At 39.3% G+C, this 20,140-nt stretch overlaps 1 protein-coding gene and 1 long non-coding RNA gene across 3 annotated transcripts in view; both read right to left on the bottom strand.

Moving 5' to 3' along the window:
* LOC310724618 overlaps positions 1-8,220 on the bottom strand; it is a 63,066-nt gene extending 54,846 nt beyond the window's left edge. The window contains exon 1 of one of the 2 annotated variants that reach the window (XR_014533099.1): positions 8,059-8,220. This is a non-coding gene — a long non-coding RNA (uncharacterized lncRNA). Of the gene's footprint in view, positions 1-8,049 lie in introns of both variants that reach the window. The other variant, XR_014533100.1, reaches the window with a different exon arrangement.
* Positions 8,221-11,136: 2,916 nt separating this feature from the next.
* Positions 11,137-19,415, bottom strand: dctd (dCMP deaminase). The gene is made up of 6 exons (XM_083538856.1): positions 19,267-19,415; positions 15,887-15,998; positions 15,135-15,270; positions 13,823-13,939; positions 12,705-12,801; positions 11,137-12,191 (listed from the first exon to the last, which is right to left on the bottom strand). The coding sequence occupies exons 1-6, from the start codon at positions 19,305-19,307 to the stop codon at positions 12,038-12,040; spliced, it is 657 nt and encodes a 218-aa protein (XP_083394982.1). The 5' UTR covers positions 19,308-19,415; the 3' UTR covers positions 11,137-12,037.
* Between the last annotated feature and the right edge of the window lie 725 nt (positions 19,416-20,140).

Here is a 20,140-nt window from a genome sequence, read left to right on the forward strand (position 1 = left end):
AATTATATTTTTAGGGACATGCTGAAATTCTGCCTCCAACCGCACCTCTCCACTGCCCTCCCTCTCATGTACTCTGTCTTACTCCTACTAAATTTCATTCCCGTTCTCTCCAGCGTGTACCTCCACCTCTCCAGGCTCTTCTCAACCTGCTTCATACTCTCACCACATATAACAATATTATTTGCAAAATCATAGTCCATGGAGACTCCTGTCTAAACTCGTCCGTCAACCTGTCCATCACCACTGCAAACAGGAAATGCTCAGAGCTGATCCTTGATGCAGTCCAACCTCCACCTTTAACCAGTCTGTCGTACCTACTGCACACTTTACTGCTGTCACACTGCCCTCATACATGTCCTGCACCACCCTCACATACTGACACACCTGACTTTCTCGTACAGTACCAGAGTCCAGAGTCCTCTCTCTCCACCCTGTCGTACGCTTTCTCTAAATCCAAAAACACACAATGCAACTCCTTCTGACCTTCTCTATACTTCTCCATTAACATTCTCAAAGCAAAAGTTCAAAGTCTTTTCTATTAAAGTATATTTTGGTCCGCACATTTTAAAGTACTTTAAGAGCTTTCCAGTCAGCTGGGAAACGTTCCTGTTTGGGATTTTCACTCATTATTTCTGCCAGATATGATTGGTATCTCAGGTTAATTGGACATTTTTTGACTGAAATTTTAACCAGTGCCACTGATTCTCAAGCTCATATAGAGATGCGTTAATTCAAGGGTTGCACTACACAAATACTTTGATCTACTGTATATTCAAGCGCTGTTGTGTCTAATCTAATTAAAACATTGATTAATTTAATGGGGTTAGTTGGTTTTTTTTTCTTTACTAAGGGGATAATGATGTTTTTCCTTTAATAGATAAAAGTTTTATTAAAAAAAAAACTATTTACAGGAACATTGAATGCTTTGAAGTCATGCCCAACTTATACACAAAGCTACTATTTCCCTGATGCCAACAAAGAGATTCTTCTAGTATATGTAACATCTTGTTACACCCTGAACAAAACCATGCACATCTGCATTTTTGCAATTTACCAGAAGAAAAATTATTAGACATTTATTTAAATGTGTGTGTGTGTGTGTGTGATAATTCAGCATATCCTATTATTTACAGTTCTATACAGTTCTATTTATCTAGTGCAGTGTAGAGTTTTTCTGCTGGACCAAAGTAAAGTCTATAATTACAACTACATCCTATAATACATTAAGATATAGGACCACCTTCAACAACTGTTAAGGTCTGGACTTGGCCAATACAATACCTTCATTTTTGTCATTTTATAGACATTCAGATTTGCTGGTTTGAAAGAAGTTGCCATACTTGTAAGCCACACTGTCTTTTTCTAAATGCAGATTCATACACCAACATTTACTGTGCTTTACTGGAAATAATTGGAAATACGATTTGTATTGCATTGTAAAACTTGCTAAATCGCGCCAGTCCTTTTGCCTTTGCTCAAGAATTTCTATTAAAAGGAAAGAGTCCTGACAATTCTGCATATCGAAGGAGTAAATGAATAAAGGATGGCTTGAATAAAGACATTTGTTAAAGTAGGCTGAAATAAGCAGAACAGTTAAGTAGATCAAATCTTTAGAAAATGAAATATTAAATGTAAAACAGACACAAACACATCTGTATTACCCACATGAGGTCTAACATGTACATTTACTTACATTGTTCCATTTATAAAAATTTTTATGTAGTCTCAATACCACCTCATATATGCCAAATTAAACAAAAGTGTTGTCTCTTGCCTTTTTTTTGCACTAAATGTTGCACAAGCGCACTTTGTGTTGTTAGTTTAGAGTTATGTGTACTTCTGTGTTCCTTGTTAATTTATTTTGTTTGCTGTAGCACACTGGTCCTGGGGAAACGTTCTTTCATTTCAGTGTGTACTGCAGTGTAGATGGTTGAAATGACAATAAATCCTACTTGACTTGACAACAAACAACCAACATTTAAGATGAAAAGTTGTTTATGACCTAATTAACTGGCATTACAGAAATTGTTTTAGTACGTGTAACACCTTGTTACACCCTGAACAAAACTTTCACCAGGAGATAAATGAGATTTAGATAATTTTTTAAACACTTCCCTGTTTTATATTTCCTTTTTAAAAGAACTAAGTAAATGAACAAAATGGAAACACCCATAAAGAGTGTGAAAGCTCTACTATTAGTTTAATTAAACACATTTAATTTATAATCACTTTTAATAATAGACACTGCCACAAAGCAGATTCATGTAAATCTAGATGCAGGTTTAGATCTTTGAAGTCAGAGGCTCAGTAAAAGTAGGCCACTGTTCCTTCTCCTCTCCTCAGATTTGCCCGCTTCGTCCCGGTCTGCTGGATGAAGTTCTCTTCAATTGGAGAAGAGTGTGTAGCTGGGGCTTCACATCAATAGCCTGGGGATCCACGTAATTACAAAGTAACACAGGAGCTCTGAGGTTGGATTTGGACTGTAGTTAATGTTCCTCTTCTACACTGACTCAGGACTACAGTTTCCATTTGATTATCACTGCACACCTCAACATTGTTTAGCTATAATAAAGTAAATTTGGTGCCACCCAGATGAGGGTGAGGTTCCCTCTTGAGTCTGGTTCTTCTCAAGGTTTATTTTTCTTAATGCCATCTCAGGAAGTTTTTCCTTCACCACAGTCACCACCGGCTTGTTCATTAGGGACAAACTTGCAATTACAGTATAAGGAACGTTTCTAGGTTACGTATGTAAAGCTTCCAAATGCTCGAGTTCCTGAAAGGGAATAATCTTATTCATTCTTTATCACTACATTATCAGTGTAAAACTGCTTTCACATTTCATATAAAAGTGGGTCAGGACTGAATAGAAAAGATTGCATTTTTGGCTCCTCACCAACCTGAAAAAACACCTGTGACACATTATGGCTGAAAATTTAATTTGTGTCGCTGCAACATGGCATTATGAACGCTGACTTTTTGGACCGATCCTGCCCTCTCAGGGCTTTTATTACCTGCCAGAACTGCTGAGAAACCATGATATTACCTGATGGCATAGCCAACTGCTCTCTGCAATCCACTTTCTAAAATCTCATGATCTGAAATTTGCAGTGTAATACAACACTGTTCTGTCGTGTTTTTTATTTTTTTATGAACTTTATAATCAAATATAAGAATAATAGAATAAGATTGCAGTCAAACTTGGTACTCTTATAAATACAAAAACCAAGGGAACTGCTGCTGCCTTATATTTGTATGGGGAAAGTTCATGTCCTTGAACGCAGTGGTGGACAGTAATGAAGTAAATGCAATTCAGTTTAATTTGTTTTTATTCATAGTACACTTTTAACAATGAACATCGTCTCAGAGCAGCTTTACACAGATAATGTGGTGATAAAAAATGAATAAGATGTTTTTTATAAGTGTAAGTTTTTCCCTGATGAACAAGTTGGTGGCAACTGTGGTGAAGGAAAAACTTCCTGAGATGCAGAAGGAAGAAACCTTGCGAGGAACCAGACTTAAGAGGTGTTCTGATTGGCGCTTGGTGAATCTACTGATCACCAACATACAGTTCAGCATCAGTTTAACATTAAGCAGAACATTTAGAGAGGAATAAATGATGATGAAACTCCAGACTCGAACTCACCACAACACACGTGAAACATAATGTACAATAATTGAGTACTCTTCCGAAAGAGGGAGAAGAGAAAGACTGATTTTTGTTGAACATAGCAGGGAAAAAATTTACTTTTTGTATAATGTAAACTGAGAGAGATCCACAGAGCGAAGGTTAACGTTAACTCATCCCGAAACGCTTGAAACACGCATTGAGACACAAGAGACCGGGTTTCAAATGCAAAAGTTTGGAGGGTATAATACATATCAAATAAACACTAAAAATTGACTCTTAAAATAACCTATTGCAGATGCAGTGGTCCTGTAAGCAGTGCATTTTTGCCACAGATAAATAAGGACAGTTGTTGAAACATTGTTGACTGAAACATGGAGGTTTTACACGGTAAAGGCCGATACCATGTCTTCATAGTGATTGCTTGTGCACATTCAAATCTTTTAATGCACTCAAAGTGCATTTATCTGTGTGGCATCCTCGATCAGAGAGGCAAAGAAGTAAATCCACAGCTGCATTACATTGCCAGTTATGTGAATACATGGAGCCCAGCACTGAAGCAGAGTTTTTCACACACTTGCAAAGTCATTTAAAACTTAAGCAAAGAGTTGTGTGTCCATACGAAGGCGGTGATTTTCAGAGCAATGTATATTCAACATTTAATGCACACAAAAGTAGGATTGACGGTATGAGTACTACACCACATTTTAAACCAGGAATAGTACACAATAGTACACAGGTGACCAAATAAAAGAATGTTTCTTTACAGGATGACTTTGAATGTGAGTATGAGGAGTCTATGGGAGACACACAGGACTTAGAAACTCAGCTGGAACATAACCTTGCTGCTCTGTTTTTAAAAATGCAGACAGTCCTGCAAATATCTAAAATTGCTGCCCAAGAAGTTATACAGAAGATCAACCAGATCCATTTACTTTCAAGGCCGCTAATACAAAGTGCAGTCCAGAAGATTATCAGTCAGCATTGTGGTGATGTGGATGATACCATAGTAAATGATATTGTAAATGTAGTTACACAAAGTAATGTCATGCTTAAGTTCACCAATACAAGAGGATCCCTGTCAACAGCTAGCAGATCATCTTATTTTCTGCAAGAATCTCCAGTTGTTATACCAGTTGAATTCTGCCTTGACGGAGGTAGTTCATTTGTGTATGTTCCCATACTGAAAATGTTGCAAGTTTTATTAAACAATCAAGATATTTTGGATAAGGTGCTACACAAAAAGACTCTTTCATCAGAAGGATACCTCTCATTCAGAGATGGCTCTCACTTCAAATAAAATGTTCTTTTGAATGTGGAAGAGTTTAGGATTACTCTTGGGCTATATATAGATGATTTTGAAGTGGCTAATCCATTGGGAACATCGAAGAAAAAGCACAAGCTATGCGCAGTATATTGGGTGCTTGCTAACCCTGATTCCAAATATCGTTCAGCTCCGCACTCCATACAACTTGCACTTTTGTGTAAGGTTAATACTGCAAAGGAACATGGCTATGCAGAAATCCTTCGTCCACTCATTCAGGATCTTGCAACCCTAGAGGAACATGGTGTTTATGTGTAACAACTAGCAGAAAGTGTTAAAGGCACTGTGTTGTATGTAGCAGCAGACAACTTGGGGGCTCACTCTGTGGCAGGATTCCAGGAGAGTTTTGCAGCCGACCTCTTCTGTCGGTTTTGTATGTGTAAACAAGATGAGATACAGGATCAAGAGGTCAGATCAGGTCTACTCCATTTAAGGACAAGAGAGAATCATGACAGACATGTACAAGATGTTGTACATGACCCTGCTATGGCCAGACATCATGGTGTTAAAAGAGGGTGTTCATTCAGTGAAAATCTGAGACACTTTCATGTGGTCAATGGCTTTCCACCTGACATCCTGCATGACTTTTTGGAGGGTATTGTGCCAGCAGAACTGTCACTGTGTCTTCAGGATTTGTTTACCAAGCAGCATATTTCTTTGGACTTTCTTTGGATTTCTTTGGAAGGCTATTACACTTCCTGGAATGCAAAATCTCAGAACATAGAAAGTTACTGCAGCAAACCTTTCCAACCTACAAACTTCGTCCAAAACATCATTTTATTGAACACTACCCTCAAATGATAAAAATCTTCGGCCCACTAGTAGACGTGTGGACAAAACAGTTTTTTTTCAAAGGTTGTGCATGACACTCGCAATTTTAAGAATTTACAACAAACTTTAGCTGTAAGACACCAGAAAATGATGGCCTTTCATTTGGCTTCATCATCATTCTTAAAGCCTCCTTTGGAAATTGATTAAGTGAGTTCAGTTATGATTACATCTTTCCCTGAAAATGTTCAAAACTCCCTTCATCAGCATAATGCCAAAGTACGGTATTGGTTGCATCATCTGCTTGTGTTGATGGTATAAAATACAGTGCAGATATGATCATTTCAGTTGGGACTTGTTCAGGTCTCCCAGAGTTCCAGCAAATAGCACATATTGCTGTTATTAATACAGAAATCCTGTTGGTCTGTAGGATTTTGACTTCAAGGTATGTTGAACACTTTCGTGCTTATGAGTTGTGCTTCAGTGGGGCGGGGTCTCTCACAATCACTCATTTTTCTGATCTAAATGATCCTTTCCCCTTATCCTCCTATCTAGTAAAGGGCAATGTGTATGTGATACTGAAGCGTTATATATTATGCTGAATGATTGCATGTGAAATTGGCACTAAAGTGTCTGCTCTTTATAGGACCATGGGAAGCTATAAACTAAGATTTTTTGTAAATGAACAGGATATACATAAAGTCTCACTAGATGGGAGACCAGAAACAGTTGAAGAACTTAAGATAATGACCCAAGATGGTGGCGCCAGTACATCGCGAGGAACAGGGTCTCTCAAAAATCTGCAATTTTGCGGTATCTCTGTTGCTTATCTCGGGGTCTGTTCGTGCAGAACAGCTGTGCCTTTACATTGTACACCCAACGTGAGCTTTTGGATATTGGTTTACGACAACCGTAAAACAAATCCTGAAAACGATCGTAAACAAAGGCAGGGGAAGTGTGGTGGAGTGAAAGCCAAGCTAAAGCTAAGACCACACTGGCTCTCTTTACCCAGGATCTTCCCCGCCAATGTTCGGTCACTGGTGAACAAAATGGAGGATATTAGACTCAGCATCACTCACAGCATGAAACTTCTGGCTTTTTTCCTAGAGCTGTCTCTTTACTGAACTCTGCCCCTCGCTGATCCTACTGCCCTCATACAATGCTACATTACCCCCCCCACCCCTCACACTTCGTTATTTTGCTAATGGACTGTCTACACAATAACTTATGTTCACTTGGACACTTGCTCATTTCTCACCTCACACTTTGTTATTGTGCTAATGGACTGTTTACACAAAACTATGCTCATTTGCACACTGCTCTTCTTAGTATTGCTGCTCACCATTAACTTACCATTGTATATATACCAGTTTTCTCTTTATAGTAATAGCAATATATTATGTTCACCGTTCACATCCTTCTGTAAATTTCTGTTTATAGTAATAGGCATCTGTATGTCATGTTCATAGTACATATATATTCATAGTACATATACATCTGTAAATTACTGTTTATAGTCCTATAATACCATTTAATTTGACTTATGTAAATCATATAAACACTGTATATCCTACACTTGCTGTTATTGCACTCTGGTTAGACCCAAACTGCATTTTGTTGCCTTTTACTTGTACATGTGTAATGACAATAAAGTTAAATCTAATCTAATCTAATAATAGTTTAAGAAAAATGCAAACTCGAGGATGACTTTTCTCTCATGTATGAAGATCCTGACTTTGATAAGTCCCTCTGCAACCTTGATGATGTACAACATTTTTACCACCTACAAAGGCTACTGTCAAGGTCATACCATTGGTGACACTGACACTGATACCTACCTCTACCCCCAATCTATCTGAAGTCTCCTCAGATGATACAGAGATTCTGTCCAAGCTCATCAACAAGACAAGGGCAATGGCAAGAATTTTTTTACATTCCAAATTTCCTAGTTGATGTGGAATTCAGACTGAGACAGGAAAATCTTCTGTTTTTACGAGAATGTACTTACCTGAATGTGCCAAGAGACATGAAGCATGGTATTTTGGAGAAACTTGCTGAGGAGATCTACAAATTTGATGCCTATCCAAATAAAGAACGATGCTCTTCTGTGGCATTAGCACTCATAAAAAACATCCCTGTCTGAGGGAACCAGGCTCACCAGATGGGTGCTCTGGCTGGAAGAACAGCTTGATGTACAAAATGGGAAACTATCGCACTAAACTGAGAAAAGCTGGATGTGCAGAGGTTGCAATAAACACGGGGATAAAGTGCGCCCCGCAAATGGCATCAAAAGGCCTCAAAAGACCAAAAAGGAATGAGGTGAATTACTTACCTAAATTACCAGAGGGCCAGAATAAAGATGCACTAGACGCTGAAAGAAAGCTCCTGGTTGAAGAAATGAAAAAAACAGAACCCCAGTGGAACTGTTATTGCTTCAAAGATGGATCAGACCTTCCCACTGTGGAGACGGGAGATTGTGGAGACCTAACCTGAAAACCCTGAAGGAGCATTGGCCTGCCCTTTTTCCAGAAAGACAAGTAAGACGTGACACACACTTTTTTGTTTACACCAATAATAAATGCCAGTCTAGTCACATGTTTTTTTGTTTATTTGCTGTGCATTGCAGAGGTTGGTGCAGGACATGTATGAGGACAGTGTGACAGCAGTAAAGTGTGCAGTAGGAACGACAGACTGGTTCAAGGTGAAGGTCAGACTGCATCAATCCTTGAGCCCTTTCCTGTTTGCAGTGGTGATGGACAGGTTGATGGACGAGGTCAGACAGGAGTCTCCCTGGACTATGATGTTTGTGGATGATATTGTGATTTGTGGTGAGAGTAGGGAGCAGGTGGAGAAGAGCCTGAAGAGGTGGAGGTACACGCTGGAGAGAAGGGGAATGAAAGTCAGTAGGAGTAAGACAGAGTACATGTTTGTGAATGAGAGGGAGGGCAGTGGAGGGGTGCAGTTGCAGGGAGAAGAGGTGGAGAAGGTGGAGGAGTTCAGGTACTTGGGGTCAACAGTGCAAAGTAATGGAGAGTGTGTTAGAGAAGTGAAGAAAAGAGTGCAGGCAGGGTGAAGTGGGTGGAGAAGAGTGATAGCAGGAGTGATTTGTGATAGAAGAGTATCTGTGAGAGTGAAAGGGAAAGTTTATAGGACTGTGGTGAGACCTGAGATGTTGTATGGTTTAGAGACAGTGGTATTAAGTAAAAGACAGGAGGTGGAGCTGGAGGTAGCAGAACTGAAGATGTTCTTTGGGAGTGATGAGAATGGACAAGATTAGAAATGAGTTTATTAGAGGGACAGCACATGTAGGACGTTTTGGAGACAACGTGAGGGAGGTGAGATTGAGAAGGTTTGGACATGTGCAGAGGAGGGACATGGGGTATATCAGTAGGTGAATGCTGAGGATGGAGACACCAGGACGGAGGAAAAGAGGAAGACCAAGGAGGAGGTTTATGGATGTGGTGAGGGAAGGCATGCAGGTAGTTGGTGTAAAAAAAGGCAGATGTAGAGGACAGGGGGTTGTGGAGACAGATGATCCGCTGTTGCGACCCCTAATGGGAGCAGCCGAAAGAAGAAAAAGAAGAAGCTGTGCATTGCAGTGCAGGTATATGCAGAGTTCAACAGGATTGCCACCAAAAATCTAGAAAAGCGTTGTTTTTTTTATGCGTTGGACTGCTTCACACCACGCTTTGTCCATATCTTCAAGTCCAAGAAAGGAAGTGTTGGAGAAAAAATTGCTGAATGTGCAGCAGGTTGATTCAGGCGTAAGTCTTCTAAAGTGTTCTTAATGTCATTTTTTGTTAAACGAGCATAAATACTGTATTTTAAGAAATGGCAAATTGCAGTAGTGTTAAAACACAAGGTCCTTTGTTCCTGATAAACTGTGTACTAGATTTGGAGATGACTTCTCTCCACTGGAAAAAAAACCCATTTAGATAAAACTCTTTTCATGTACACTTTTGTGTTCATATTGTAACGTTGAATATTGTATTATTCTGAACTTAATTTGTTCTTTCCATTAGAAGCCAGATGTGACAGCAGTACGTAGCCTTTTTCTCAGAGGCCTCCCAATACTACTTGGTGACGATCCGAGTAACTTCTACAACTCTGCCTTTGTAAGTTCTTACACAGTTACAGAAAAATAAGAATATGGAATGTGTCCCTTTGAGTTCAGTACTAGAAGGGAGCACAGTGGTGCATTGGGTAGTTCTGGTCATTCACAGCAAGAATGAACTGGGTTCAATCCAGCTAGCTGACAGGTGTGGAAGATTGGCAGCAGGAATATTTTTGTGTACAGTAAAAATGATCCATGGCCCATGTGTTGATGTAGGAAAATGCAGGTTTGTGTAGAATGATTCTTCTGTTTGTTTTTGTCTTGGCCAGCCTGTTGGATCTGTCCGGTCCAACAGTTTTTGTTTCATACAGGTTTCAAATGATAATGAGGGCTGGGCACAGGTGACTGCTGGCTTGCTGACTGTTATCAGCAAAGATGCACCCATGTCTTCAAGTCATCTCCACTTAAACCTACTTTCAACTGCCATCATTCTGGAAGGAGGTATTGTGATGGACAATCTCACAAGCCTACCACAAGAATTTTGCCTTTTGTTTGGTCTGTCATATGCTCTCCACCTTGAATACCCAAGGGCCATGAGAAACACATTAAACTTCATCCAGAGAGTGATGCTTAGCCTGGGAGAGAACGACCTCCCCCCCAAAGTCTCCAAACTCATTATTGCACTTCTTTGAAATAGTTTTGTTTTTGACCCCTGCCCTATTTTGCAGGGCAGGGGGCCTGAGAGGCTAAAGGGGGACCAACAGTGCATAAGTGATTAACTTTAGTATCAAAGAACTGAACAATACTGGAAGGCAAAAAAATACTTTTTTCAAGTTCTGTATGAGGGCAAACGATTATTCACAAGGACTTGTATGGGAGAAACAGTGTAAAGTGGCTGGAAGGTCAATGGTTAAGAGCAGGACTTGTTCTAGACAAGTTCCACAGCAGTGACTGTGGAACTTGATAAGATTGAAGGGAGGTTGGATGGAGTCATGTACAGGCAGATTTCTGAGAGGAATCTAATTAAATCTGTAAAACATCTTCAAATATTTAAAATCAGAACACTGACCAAGCCAAAGGGCCAAGCATGCATACTATGGAGTTCCTTACTAAGAATAAGAGGGAAGTTCTGGAGTGGTCCAGTCAAAGCCATGATCTGAACCCATTTTTAAATCTATAGAAAGGACTTGTACATTGGTGTCCGCCAAATCCAGTTTTGACATCCTTTCCCCAAAACGCTGGTAGATGAACTTGGTGCCAATGTGTCGATTCTGGGGCAGAAATTCCAGCTTCAAAATGAAAATAATTCGAGATGAGAGAAACCTTCAAGCATATAAGACCGGATATAATTTTCACTCCAGTGTCATATTTGAGCATTTTAATCTTCCAACAAGCAGAGTGGACTTTCTAAAACATTCAACATTTAATATGCAGTTTAATTGAGAACTAAATAAAAAGTACAAACATTTCTGCCCAGAAAACAAAGTGAAACTGTAGTCATTATATTACTCCTCATATTATAATAAAATAAAAACGGCTTGTGTTTTTATATATATATATATAAAAACACAAGCCGTTTATTCAATGCTAAGCAGAACCGTTTGTGATGCACCCAAGCACAAGAAGAACCCTGTACCAACATAGAAAAGGTTCTCAAAAAGTCATTGAGTTTGTAGAAAATGTTGGTGTTTTCAGTACTCAGCTCACTGCATCAGACTGCGTCCATATGCGTTATTTCAGTAATCAGTGTCAGTACAATAGAAGATCTTTATTTACTTTACACTGGTAAATATCTTAAACCCTAATATAATATCTAAAGGTACTGGTTCTTAAAATAATCACTAAAGTACTGAAAGGTCACTGCTGTTTAACTGATTTTGGTTGATTTTCATGTTCTGGTCTTGCAGCACTTCTGTAGCACAGCAATAAAGTGACGTCTGATGATTCACTCGCTTTTATTTTACCATTTCACCAAACATCAGACCAAATAAACTGCCTACAACTGAATATTTTGATATTTCTTCAATCATTTTTCTGTATTTGATATTTTTAATGTTTGGATTCTAGTGTTTCAGAAGCTCAGCATGTTTTGGCTGACGTGTGTAAGGAACGTGGGAAAGTTTTCTGCAAGCACCACTGAAATATCCCACATTATAAAACTCAGTGCCTGGCATCACATTTCAGTAACTTACCTTCGCCGGTCTTCTGCATTTAAACGATTAAAAATCCCAAATCATTTAAATTAAGATTTTATAAAAGTATCAGTTTAGTTTTTACAGCATGTGTCAGTTTTTTGTGTTCCAAGTTTCAGCACTTCTCCGTTTACAGCCGGTGCACAGCCTCCGTCAGACTCGCGCGGTCCCGAGCGACCGATGGAGTCAAAATCAATAACGATCCTGTTCCGCTTTGGATGAAACTGACTAAAAAACACAGAACAATAAGAATAAATTGTATAAATCGTGTTCTCCATGTTCTCTCTTTAACCTTACTAAAATACAGAAATGATAAATACTTTCACCAAGCAAGCAGAAGCTCAGCCCCATGTTTTGGTCATAAAGAAACCAAGCTAATTAATGGTGTAAGAGCAGCTGAAGGTCTAATGCAGACCTGAGAGAACTCACACTGTGCTTCTGACCAACACAAACCTACAGAAGGTTTCACAATTATAGATGTTCTCTCACCATCATTAACCATCAGGTGACATTTTCAGTAAAACGTTTGAGTGATCATTAGCAGTGTACTGAAGGTGGAGAAGAGAACCGAAGACCACTCAGGTGCACCTGAGGATGTTCTCCACGATATTCTCCACGTGAACAGCCTTAATATCCGTTACTCAGATTCAGTCCATAATTAACGAGAACACGATATATACATGAATGCGGTCTGGATGATCTAGAGGAAGTCTTGCTGACTTCACCTGTGCTGAGACTCACCTGTATGGGATGCGTGCCAAATCCAGCAGCCTTCTGGAAGCTTCCATCTCTGGGGTGCTGTGGTATTTATCCGACAGATAAACGACATCTTTTATACCTTTACAGAACATACAGAAGAAAGACCTGAGCTTTAAAAGATACACACACAAACAGTCGCAGCAAATATTTACATCACTGTATAACTATAACACGGTTTCTATTTCTGTGCTAAACGCTTTAACACTACATATCTGTGTGGCTAAACGGCAAACAACCAAGTGGGCGTGGCTAAATGAATAATGACTGAGGTGGAGTGGGGCGTGGCTAAATGGAAAACAACTGGAAGGTGAGTGGGTGTGGCTAAGTGTGTCAATCCAGAGTACCAAGTGGGTGTGGCTAAATGTAATACCGACAAATGAGTGTGACTAAGTGGATAACGAATAAGAAATTTGTGGGTGTGGCTAAGTAGATAACAGGACCACGAGTGGGTGTTACCAAGTGGAAAGCAGAAATGCAAGTGGATGTGAGTAAGTGGACAACAGAGGCCATGCCTAAATGGGCCAGTGCATAGAACCAAGTGGGTGTGGCTAAACAAATAACAGACACACAAATTAGTGTGACTAAGTGGATAACCACTAAGAAGTGAGTGGGCATGGTTAAGTAGATTACTTTAGCGTAGCAAGTGGGCATGGCTAAATTATTATTATTTTTTTTTTTATTTATTTTTTTAAGATAAGTGGGCGTGGCTGAGTAGAGAGCAACCCCTAACTGTGCCTGGTTATGTGGACAACAAATGAGGAGTGGGTGTGGCTAAATAGAAAGCAGAAATGAAAGTGGGAGTGACTAAGTAGACAATGACTGAGAACTGAGTAGGCGTGGCTAAGTGGAACACTTCAGACTAAGTGGGTGTGGCCAAGATGACAACTGATGATTGGGAGTGGTTTAATGGGTTGTGCCAGAGATCCCAATGGGTGTGGCTAACTGAGATCAAAGTAGCTGTGATTGTTTTAAAGAGACAAATGGGTGTGGCCAAGAGATTTCAGACCGGTGAGTGGAAAACCTGAAACCAAGTTTTTTTTTTTAATCGAGGAACAGAAACAAGTGTGTGTGTGTGTGTGTGTGTGTGTGTGTGTCCTCACCTGACTGGATGATGAGCTTTGCACACTCGTTACAGGGAAACAGAGCGACGTACATCGTGCAGCCTTTCACAGTCGCAGAGTTTTTATTCATGATGGCGTTCATCTCAGCGTGGCACACTGCAACACACACACACACACTACATACAATCAAAAGAATGAAAAAACGAGAAGGAAATAAAAATATATGTATAAATAACTAAAATTAATCTGCTTCTTTTCTTTAGTGTATTAATTTTGTATCAATTTATTTTCATTATTAGAAAAATGTGTACAAATTGTATTTGTAAAAATGACGATCACAATAAAGTCTTTATTCTCGATATCAGCAGCAGACTCGGGCTGCGGCAGAGGGGAGCTGAATCTCCCGATCGGAAATACTGGAGCTTTAAATAAATACATCAAATAAGATAAAGATGTTGGCATGCACACACACACACACACACACGAATCCAAGTGTGTTGGAGTGTGAACAGATGTTTGCTCTCCAGAAGAATAGTGCAGGAAGTCCCAGGAGAATCGCTTTTTCTGCCAGCAGTGAAGAACTTCATCAGCGGCTGGATGTGGCGACGCCGAGAAACACCAACACCCCCAAACACCAAGCCGAAGTGTGTTTTACTCCCACATACGAGCAGGTTATACATACAGGCATCAATTATAATAATAGAAGAGGTTCCACTAGGTTTTGTGCAGTCGGTGTTCACATTCAAACATGCTCAGGAGCTTCATAATCAGAAGGTCTTCCACATCTTCCAACCCTTGTAAAAGTCTGTAGTTCAAGTGAAGGGAAAATTTCATGCATTTGGGGAAAGAACCGCATTCAGGTGGAAAAAGTCAAGTGTCCCAATACTTTTGTCTGCATCACGTGTGGATGAATGATCAGAAAATGGATACATCACACGGTTTCGTGTCGTCCTTAATGTCGATTGTTTTCACACACAGTGCGTTATTCTGTAATCGTTCGAATTTAATTTGTTTTCTTTAAGTCTAAGTTTATCTGGAGAGCCTCAAAGGACCCCATTAATAATAATTGATGGCACTTCCAGACAGAAATCCCAAAAGAATCATATAAATCATGCAATACTCATGTTTTCAGATTTACATAAAAGTTTCTTCTCCTGGGGAACCACAGATAGAAAATTTACTTGTTCTTTGGCGCCGTCTTGTGGCCCAAAACCAAACTGCAGCAATAAAGTGGATTAAAACTATAATGGTTTTACAGTATTTCATTTCACAACAGCAGTGTGTACACTTGCTATTAAATATAAATGTGATGTATTAAAGTAGCATAATGCAGTGACGTAGAGAAACTGACCATAGGGATATTTAGTGTCCAGACGGTCATCCGCGGATCGAGACCACGGCAAAAGATCATCGTCGCAGCCGTTCGGCATCCCGTTATAACCGATTCCCACAATCTTATTCTCCTGATTTACAATACACGCTCCCACCTACACACACACACACACACACACACACACACACCTTAGATTAGTGCATCCTTCAGAAAGAAAAAGGAACAAACAAGAGAGAAATGAAGAAAGTACAAAAAAATAAAAAACTGTGGGACATCAAACCAAAATTAATAAAAATAAATAATAAAAAAACAAGAAAGGAGTGTTAAGTTGTGTGGACATCTACAGCGCATGTGTGGAGGGAGGAGTTCATGGTGGAGCACGTTTTTCTAGATGATGTTGAAGAGAGAATAAAGTGGATTTACTGCTGTAGTTATAGAAATAAATAATTTTAGATAATGAGAGAGGAGAGAGAGAGAGAGAACACACAGGAGGGAAAACTAAGCTCAAAGAATGTGAAACAAAAAAACAACAAAATGAAAAAGAACGAACAAAAAAAAAGTACAAAAATGAAGAATGGGAAATGGGAAAAAAAAGACGAACATTATGAGAAATCCAAACTGATTACTGAATTCAAAAGTATTAAATAAAACAATAATAATACCTTCAGACTGTTTGTGTGTGTGTGTGTGTGTGTGTGTGTGTGTGTGTGTGTGTGTGTGTGTGTGTGTGGTGAAAGAAGAATCCTGAGATGATCACAGAACACTGATACCTGTGAACTCGGATCTTTGCTCCTCTGAGCAGACAAAAATGCGACGGCCATGAAATACTCTGACCACTCCAGATAATCCTGCCTCTTCCTCGCCTCAGCACCGCCCCCCATGCTGTAAAAAAAAGAGACACTCAAGATCAGACACAAACTCCACAGAAATGACAGAAGACTGCGATTCCAGTTAACGTTCAGAGACGAGTTGTTGCTCCACACCAGGCTGTTAACTGTCTGTATGCAGACTCGTCGTTCTTGCTGATGAGACCCATGACAGTCGTGTCATTGGTGAACTTGATGATGTGGTCTGAGCTGTGCATTGCTACACAGTCGTGAGTCAGCAGAGTGAACAGCAGTGGGCTGAGCACACAGCCCTGAGGTGCCCCGGTGCTCAGTGCGGTGGTGCTTAAGATGCTGTTCCCAATCCGGACAGACTGAACAATGACTTCCTGACTGGGGACCTCAAAGATTGTGCAGGACATCATGATGCCTGTGCAGCAAGCTGACGGTTCATACTCCACATGGATTAAGGTAAATACAGTCGTCCTACACAAAAGGCTTGATTGACAGGCGTTCTCGTCATGGCAACAGAAACTAAGGAAGGCGGGTTTTTGCGAAGGGTCAATTGCTTATACATTTATGAAAACTAATTACTTTAATCCATCTTGAGTATAAACAGTCATCAACTTCCAGCACGAGCATCATAACATCCTCCACAATTTAATAAACTTTATTGTTCAAAACATTCCACAAAATCATCCTTTACTGACATTTCCCCGGCTGGCCATCGACGGTAAGTGACGTCGTGTCCAAATAAAAACACGACCACTGACAAAGTCCCACCCCTGACACTTGATTGACAGCTTTCAGTGCAAGGGATAAGAAATGCAAACCGCACAAGGCTTCAGTCAGACGCTAAAGGATTTTGCTTTTTCTATTTAAAATTTGCAGTAATGCAGGATTTGCAATCGCCTGTGGATTATGTGGATTTCTGCGTCCACATATAGAAACGCAATTGCAAAGACAAATTCCGGAGTAAGTAGAGGAGCTTTGAGGATGGATTTGGACTGTAGTTAATATCAACAGTCTGCTACACTGACTCAGGATTACAGTTTGCTCTGATCATCATCACTGCACCTCAACATAGTTTATCTGTAATAAATGGACATTCGGTGGCACCCAGATGAGGATGAGGTTCCTTCATGAGTCTGGTTCCTCTCAAGTTTTCTTCCATCTGCATTTCAGGGAGTTTTTCCTTCACCACAGTCACCGGGACAAACTTACACTTAAACAACATCACCTTCATTTATCACCACATTATCTGTGTGATTGTTGTTTATTGTTAAAAACGCAATACAAATAAAAATAAATTAAATTTGCAGCTCCCTTTGAATATTTGCCGGAAGATTCTTCCATATTTTAATACTTTCTGAAATTGTATTGGGAAAATTATAGAAAAGCAAAAAATCTTTCAATAAAAAAATAAACCCCTCATACTATGTACAGTGTTTTGATTTAGAAAGTCAAACAAAATTCATATTGTAACAAAATATCACAAAGAGATTTTTGACCATTTACATGTGTATAAAGAACTTCCCTAATAAAATTAACAAAATTGGCATAAAAATGTGACATTTTTTTTTATCCAAGTAAAAAATATATTTTAAATAATCAGTACAATTAGTACAAATCAAAATCTCAAAAATTATTATTCCAGAAATACTAATGAGATGTTGCTGACAATAAATCAACTACTGAAACATTATGACTACATGTTCTATCAGTATAAATATATTTCTTCTTCTTCTTTCGGCTTCTCCCGTTATGTGTTTCCACAGCGGATCATCCGTCTCCATACCCCCCTGTCCTCTACATCTTCCTCTTTCACACCAACTACCTGCATGTCTTCCCGCACCACATCCATAAACCTCCTCCTTGATCTTCCTTTTTTCCTCCTTCCTGGTGTCTCCATCCTCAGCATTCTCCTACTGATATACCCCATGTCCCTCCTCTGCACATGTCCAAACCATCTCAAGTTCGCCTCCCTCACCTTGTCTCTAAAAAGTCCTACATGCGCTGTCTCTCTAATAAACTCATTTCTAATCCTGTCCATCGTCGTCACTCCCAACGAAAACCTCAACATCTTCAGCTCTGCTACCTCCAGCTCCACGTCCTGTCTTTTACTCAATGCCACTGTCTCTAATCCATACAACATCTCAGGTCTCACCACAGTCCTATAAACTTTCCCTTTTACTCTCACAGATACTCTTCTATCACAAATCACTCCTGCTATCACTCTTCTCCACCCACTCCACCCTGCCTGCACTCTTTTCTTCACTTCTCTAACACACTCTCCATTACTTTGTATAAATATAAACACAGTTAATAAGATTTATTATTATAACGAATGATCGTTTAGATTCACTGCAGTCTCACAAAACCAGCTGATACTGAATATCACAATACTATAATCATGAGCTGGTGTTTTGGAATAACGGATTTGTATAAATATTCAGTACATGTCAATAAATACTTTATTATTTTCCCCCCAAAATAAACACATTCACGTCACCGCCTTTCTGAAGACACCAGACTCCTGACGTCACTTCCGTCTTGTTCACTCCGGAAAAAAAAAACATTCAGTTGATTTTAATTCGTCTTGAATAAACGTTGAATAAAGTTATTCTCTACCAACATTTCCAGCGTGGTATTTCACCGGTGTTTATTTCACCAGTGTTTATTATTGTTTACTGGCCGTGACGCAATGTGAGGTTTCTAAAAATGGCGGAAATACCGGATGTTGTGAATAGCGCTCCATTTTTAGATTTACCATTTTTTACTTCTTTTATATGAAATGTTACTGGTGTGTTTGTGCACATTCACACGAGGTTTATCGGCTACACGTCGCAATAAAAAGACGTCATGAAGCCCGCTGTCAGGTCGCGGACATGTTAATCGGTTGCCTGGCAACTGAGCTTGCGCGACTTCATGAAGTTATTTTTAATTGTATATTATAATTGTATTAATGTTTATAAACGGCATACAGAACAGTAATACAACCATCAACAAATAAGAATGGAAAACAATGATAAATAGTAAACGTGAGCAAAATAAGTGTTAATAAGTAACACTTTCATTAAAGATGGGGAAAGAATTATAAACAAAAAGATTTTCTGTTGTTTTTAGACAATTGGCTCAATGACGTGTTGCTCAAGAGCTTTATGAAAACTAAATAGAGGTCTGGAGTTTGAATATTTGCATCTGTGAACGTGTGAAGATTTACTACATAAAACTTTTCTTTCCGGCTGTTTGAACATAATAAACAGGACACAGGAAATATCAAACGTCTGGCCAAGATTTCTTTGTGAAAGAGACTATAAACTTACCCGGAGCGTATCGTGGGCCTGTGGGTTTCCTCCTCATTCATCCTGCTCTCTGTGCACGAAAAACCGAAGACGTCAACACACGCACATGCACGCAGAATAAAAGAGAAAGAAGAGTTTCCCGCGAAAAAAGACACAGCGGTCCAATCAGATCGCACGCTTTCCCGGAAACGGCGCGTAGGCATTGAAGAAAGTCAGTGCTGCGCATAGAAAAACGCAAAACGCAGTCTTTTAACCAATAAAACGTATTTCATAATTTATCTTAAAGTATTGACGGCGTTTAAGAGCCAATATGGGATAAAAAAAAAAAGAATTGGAAGGAGAGGGGCAGTTAATTTCCGAGTTTAAAACTTAATTAAGTCGTTTTCTTGTCATCTTCTAACTTGTATTATTATTTATTTTTTTATTTCAATTTACAACTTGAAAAAAATTTGTTTTAGGTAAAAAATTAGTTTTGCCCCTCCTCTTCCAATTATTATTATTTTTTATCGCATATTGGCCCTAACACGCCATCATATAAAGTTCTTTAAATACACAATAAAACAAATATGAGAAAAAGTGGTGAAAAGATTGGAAGCACTCAGTCTTTTATCATTTTGTTAAAGAGATACATGCATGTTCCTTTCATTTCTATACAACAGCAACAACTCGATCTATTAGATAGTTAACAGTCTTCTTATCTCTGAACATAAACAGTGACAGGAAGGGCATACTAGTATAAGAGCATGCCAGTAATGTTAGCGTTAATATCCACCTATTTCCTAGGAGCTTCTTCTTTTAGCTGCTCCCGCCAGGGATCCCCACAGCAGATCATCCGTCTCCATACCCCCCTGTCCTCTACATCTGCCTTTATCAAACCAACTACCTGCATGTCCTC

This window comes from Silurus aristotelis (assembly GCF_946808225.1).
Source record: "Silurus aristotelis genome assembly, chromosome: 4".
NCBI lineage: Eukaryota > Metazoa > Chordata > Actinopteri > Siluriformes > Siluridae > Silurus > Silurus aristotelis.

Excerpts from the sequence above, each read along its gene's own strand:
- dctd (XM_083538856.1), bottom strand. The coding sequence starts at position 19,307 with ATGAATGAGGAGGAAACCCACAGGCCCACGATACGCTCCGG. Across the intron at positions 15,999-19,266 it reads AGGCCCACGATACGCTCCGG|CATGGGGGGCGGTGCTGAGG; the intron begins GTAAGTTTATAG and ends TTTTTTTTACAG. Across the intron at positions 12,802-13,822 it reads AAAGCTCATCATCCAGTCAG|GTATAAAAGATGTCGTTTAT; the intron begins GTGAGGACACAC and ends TGTTCTGTAAAG.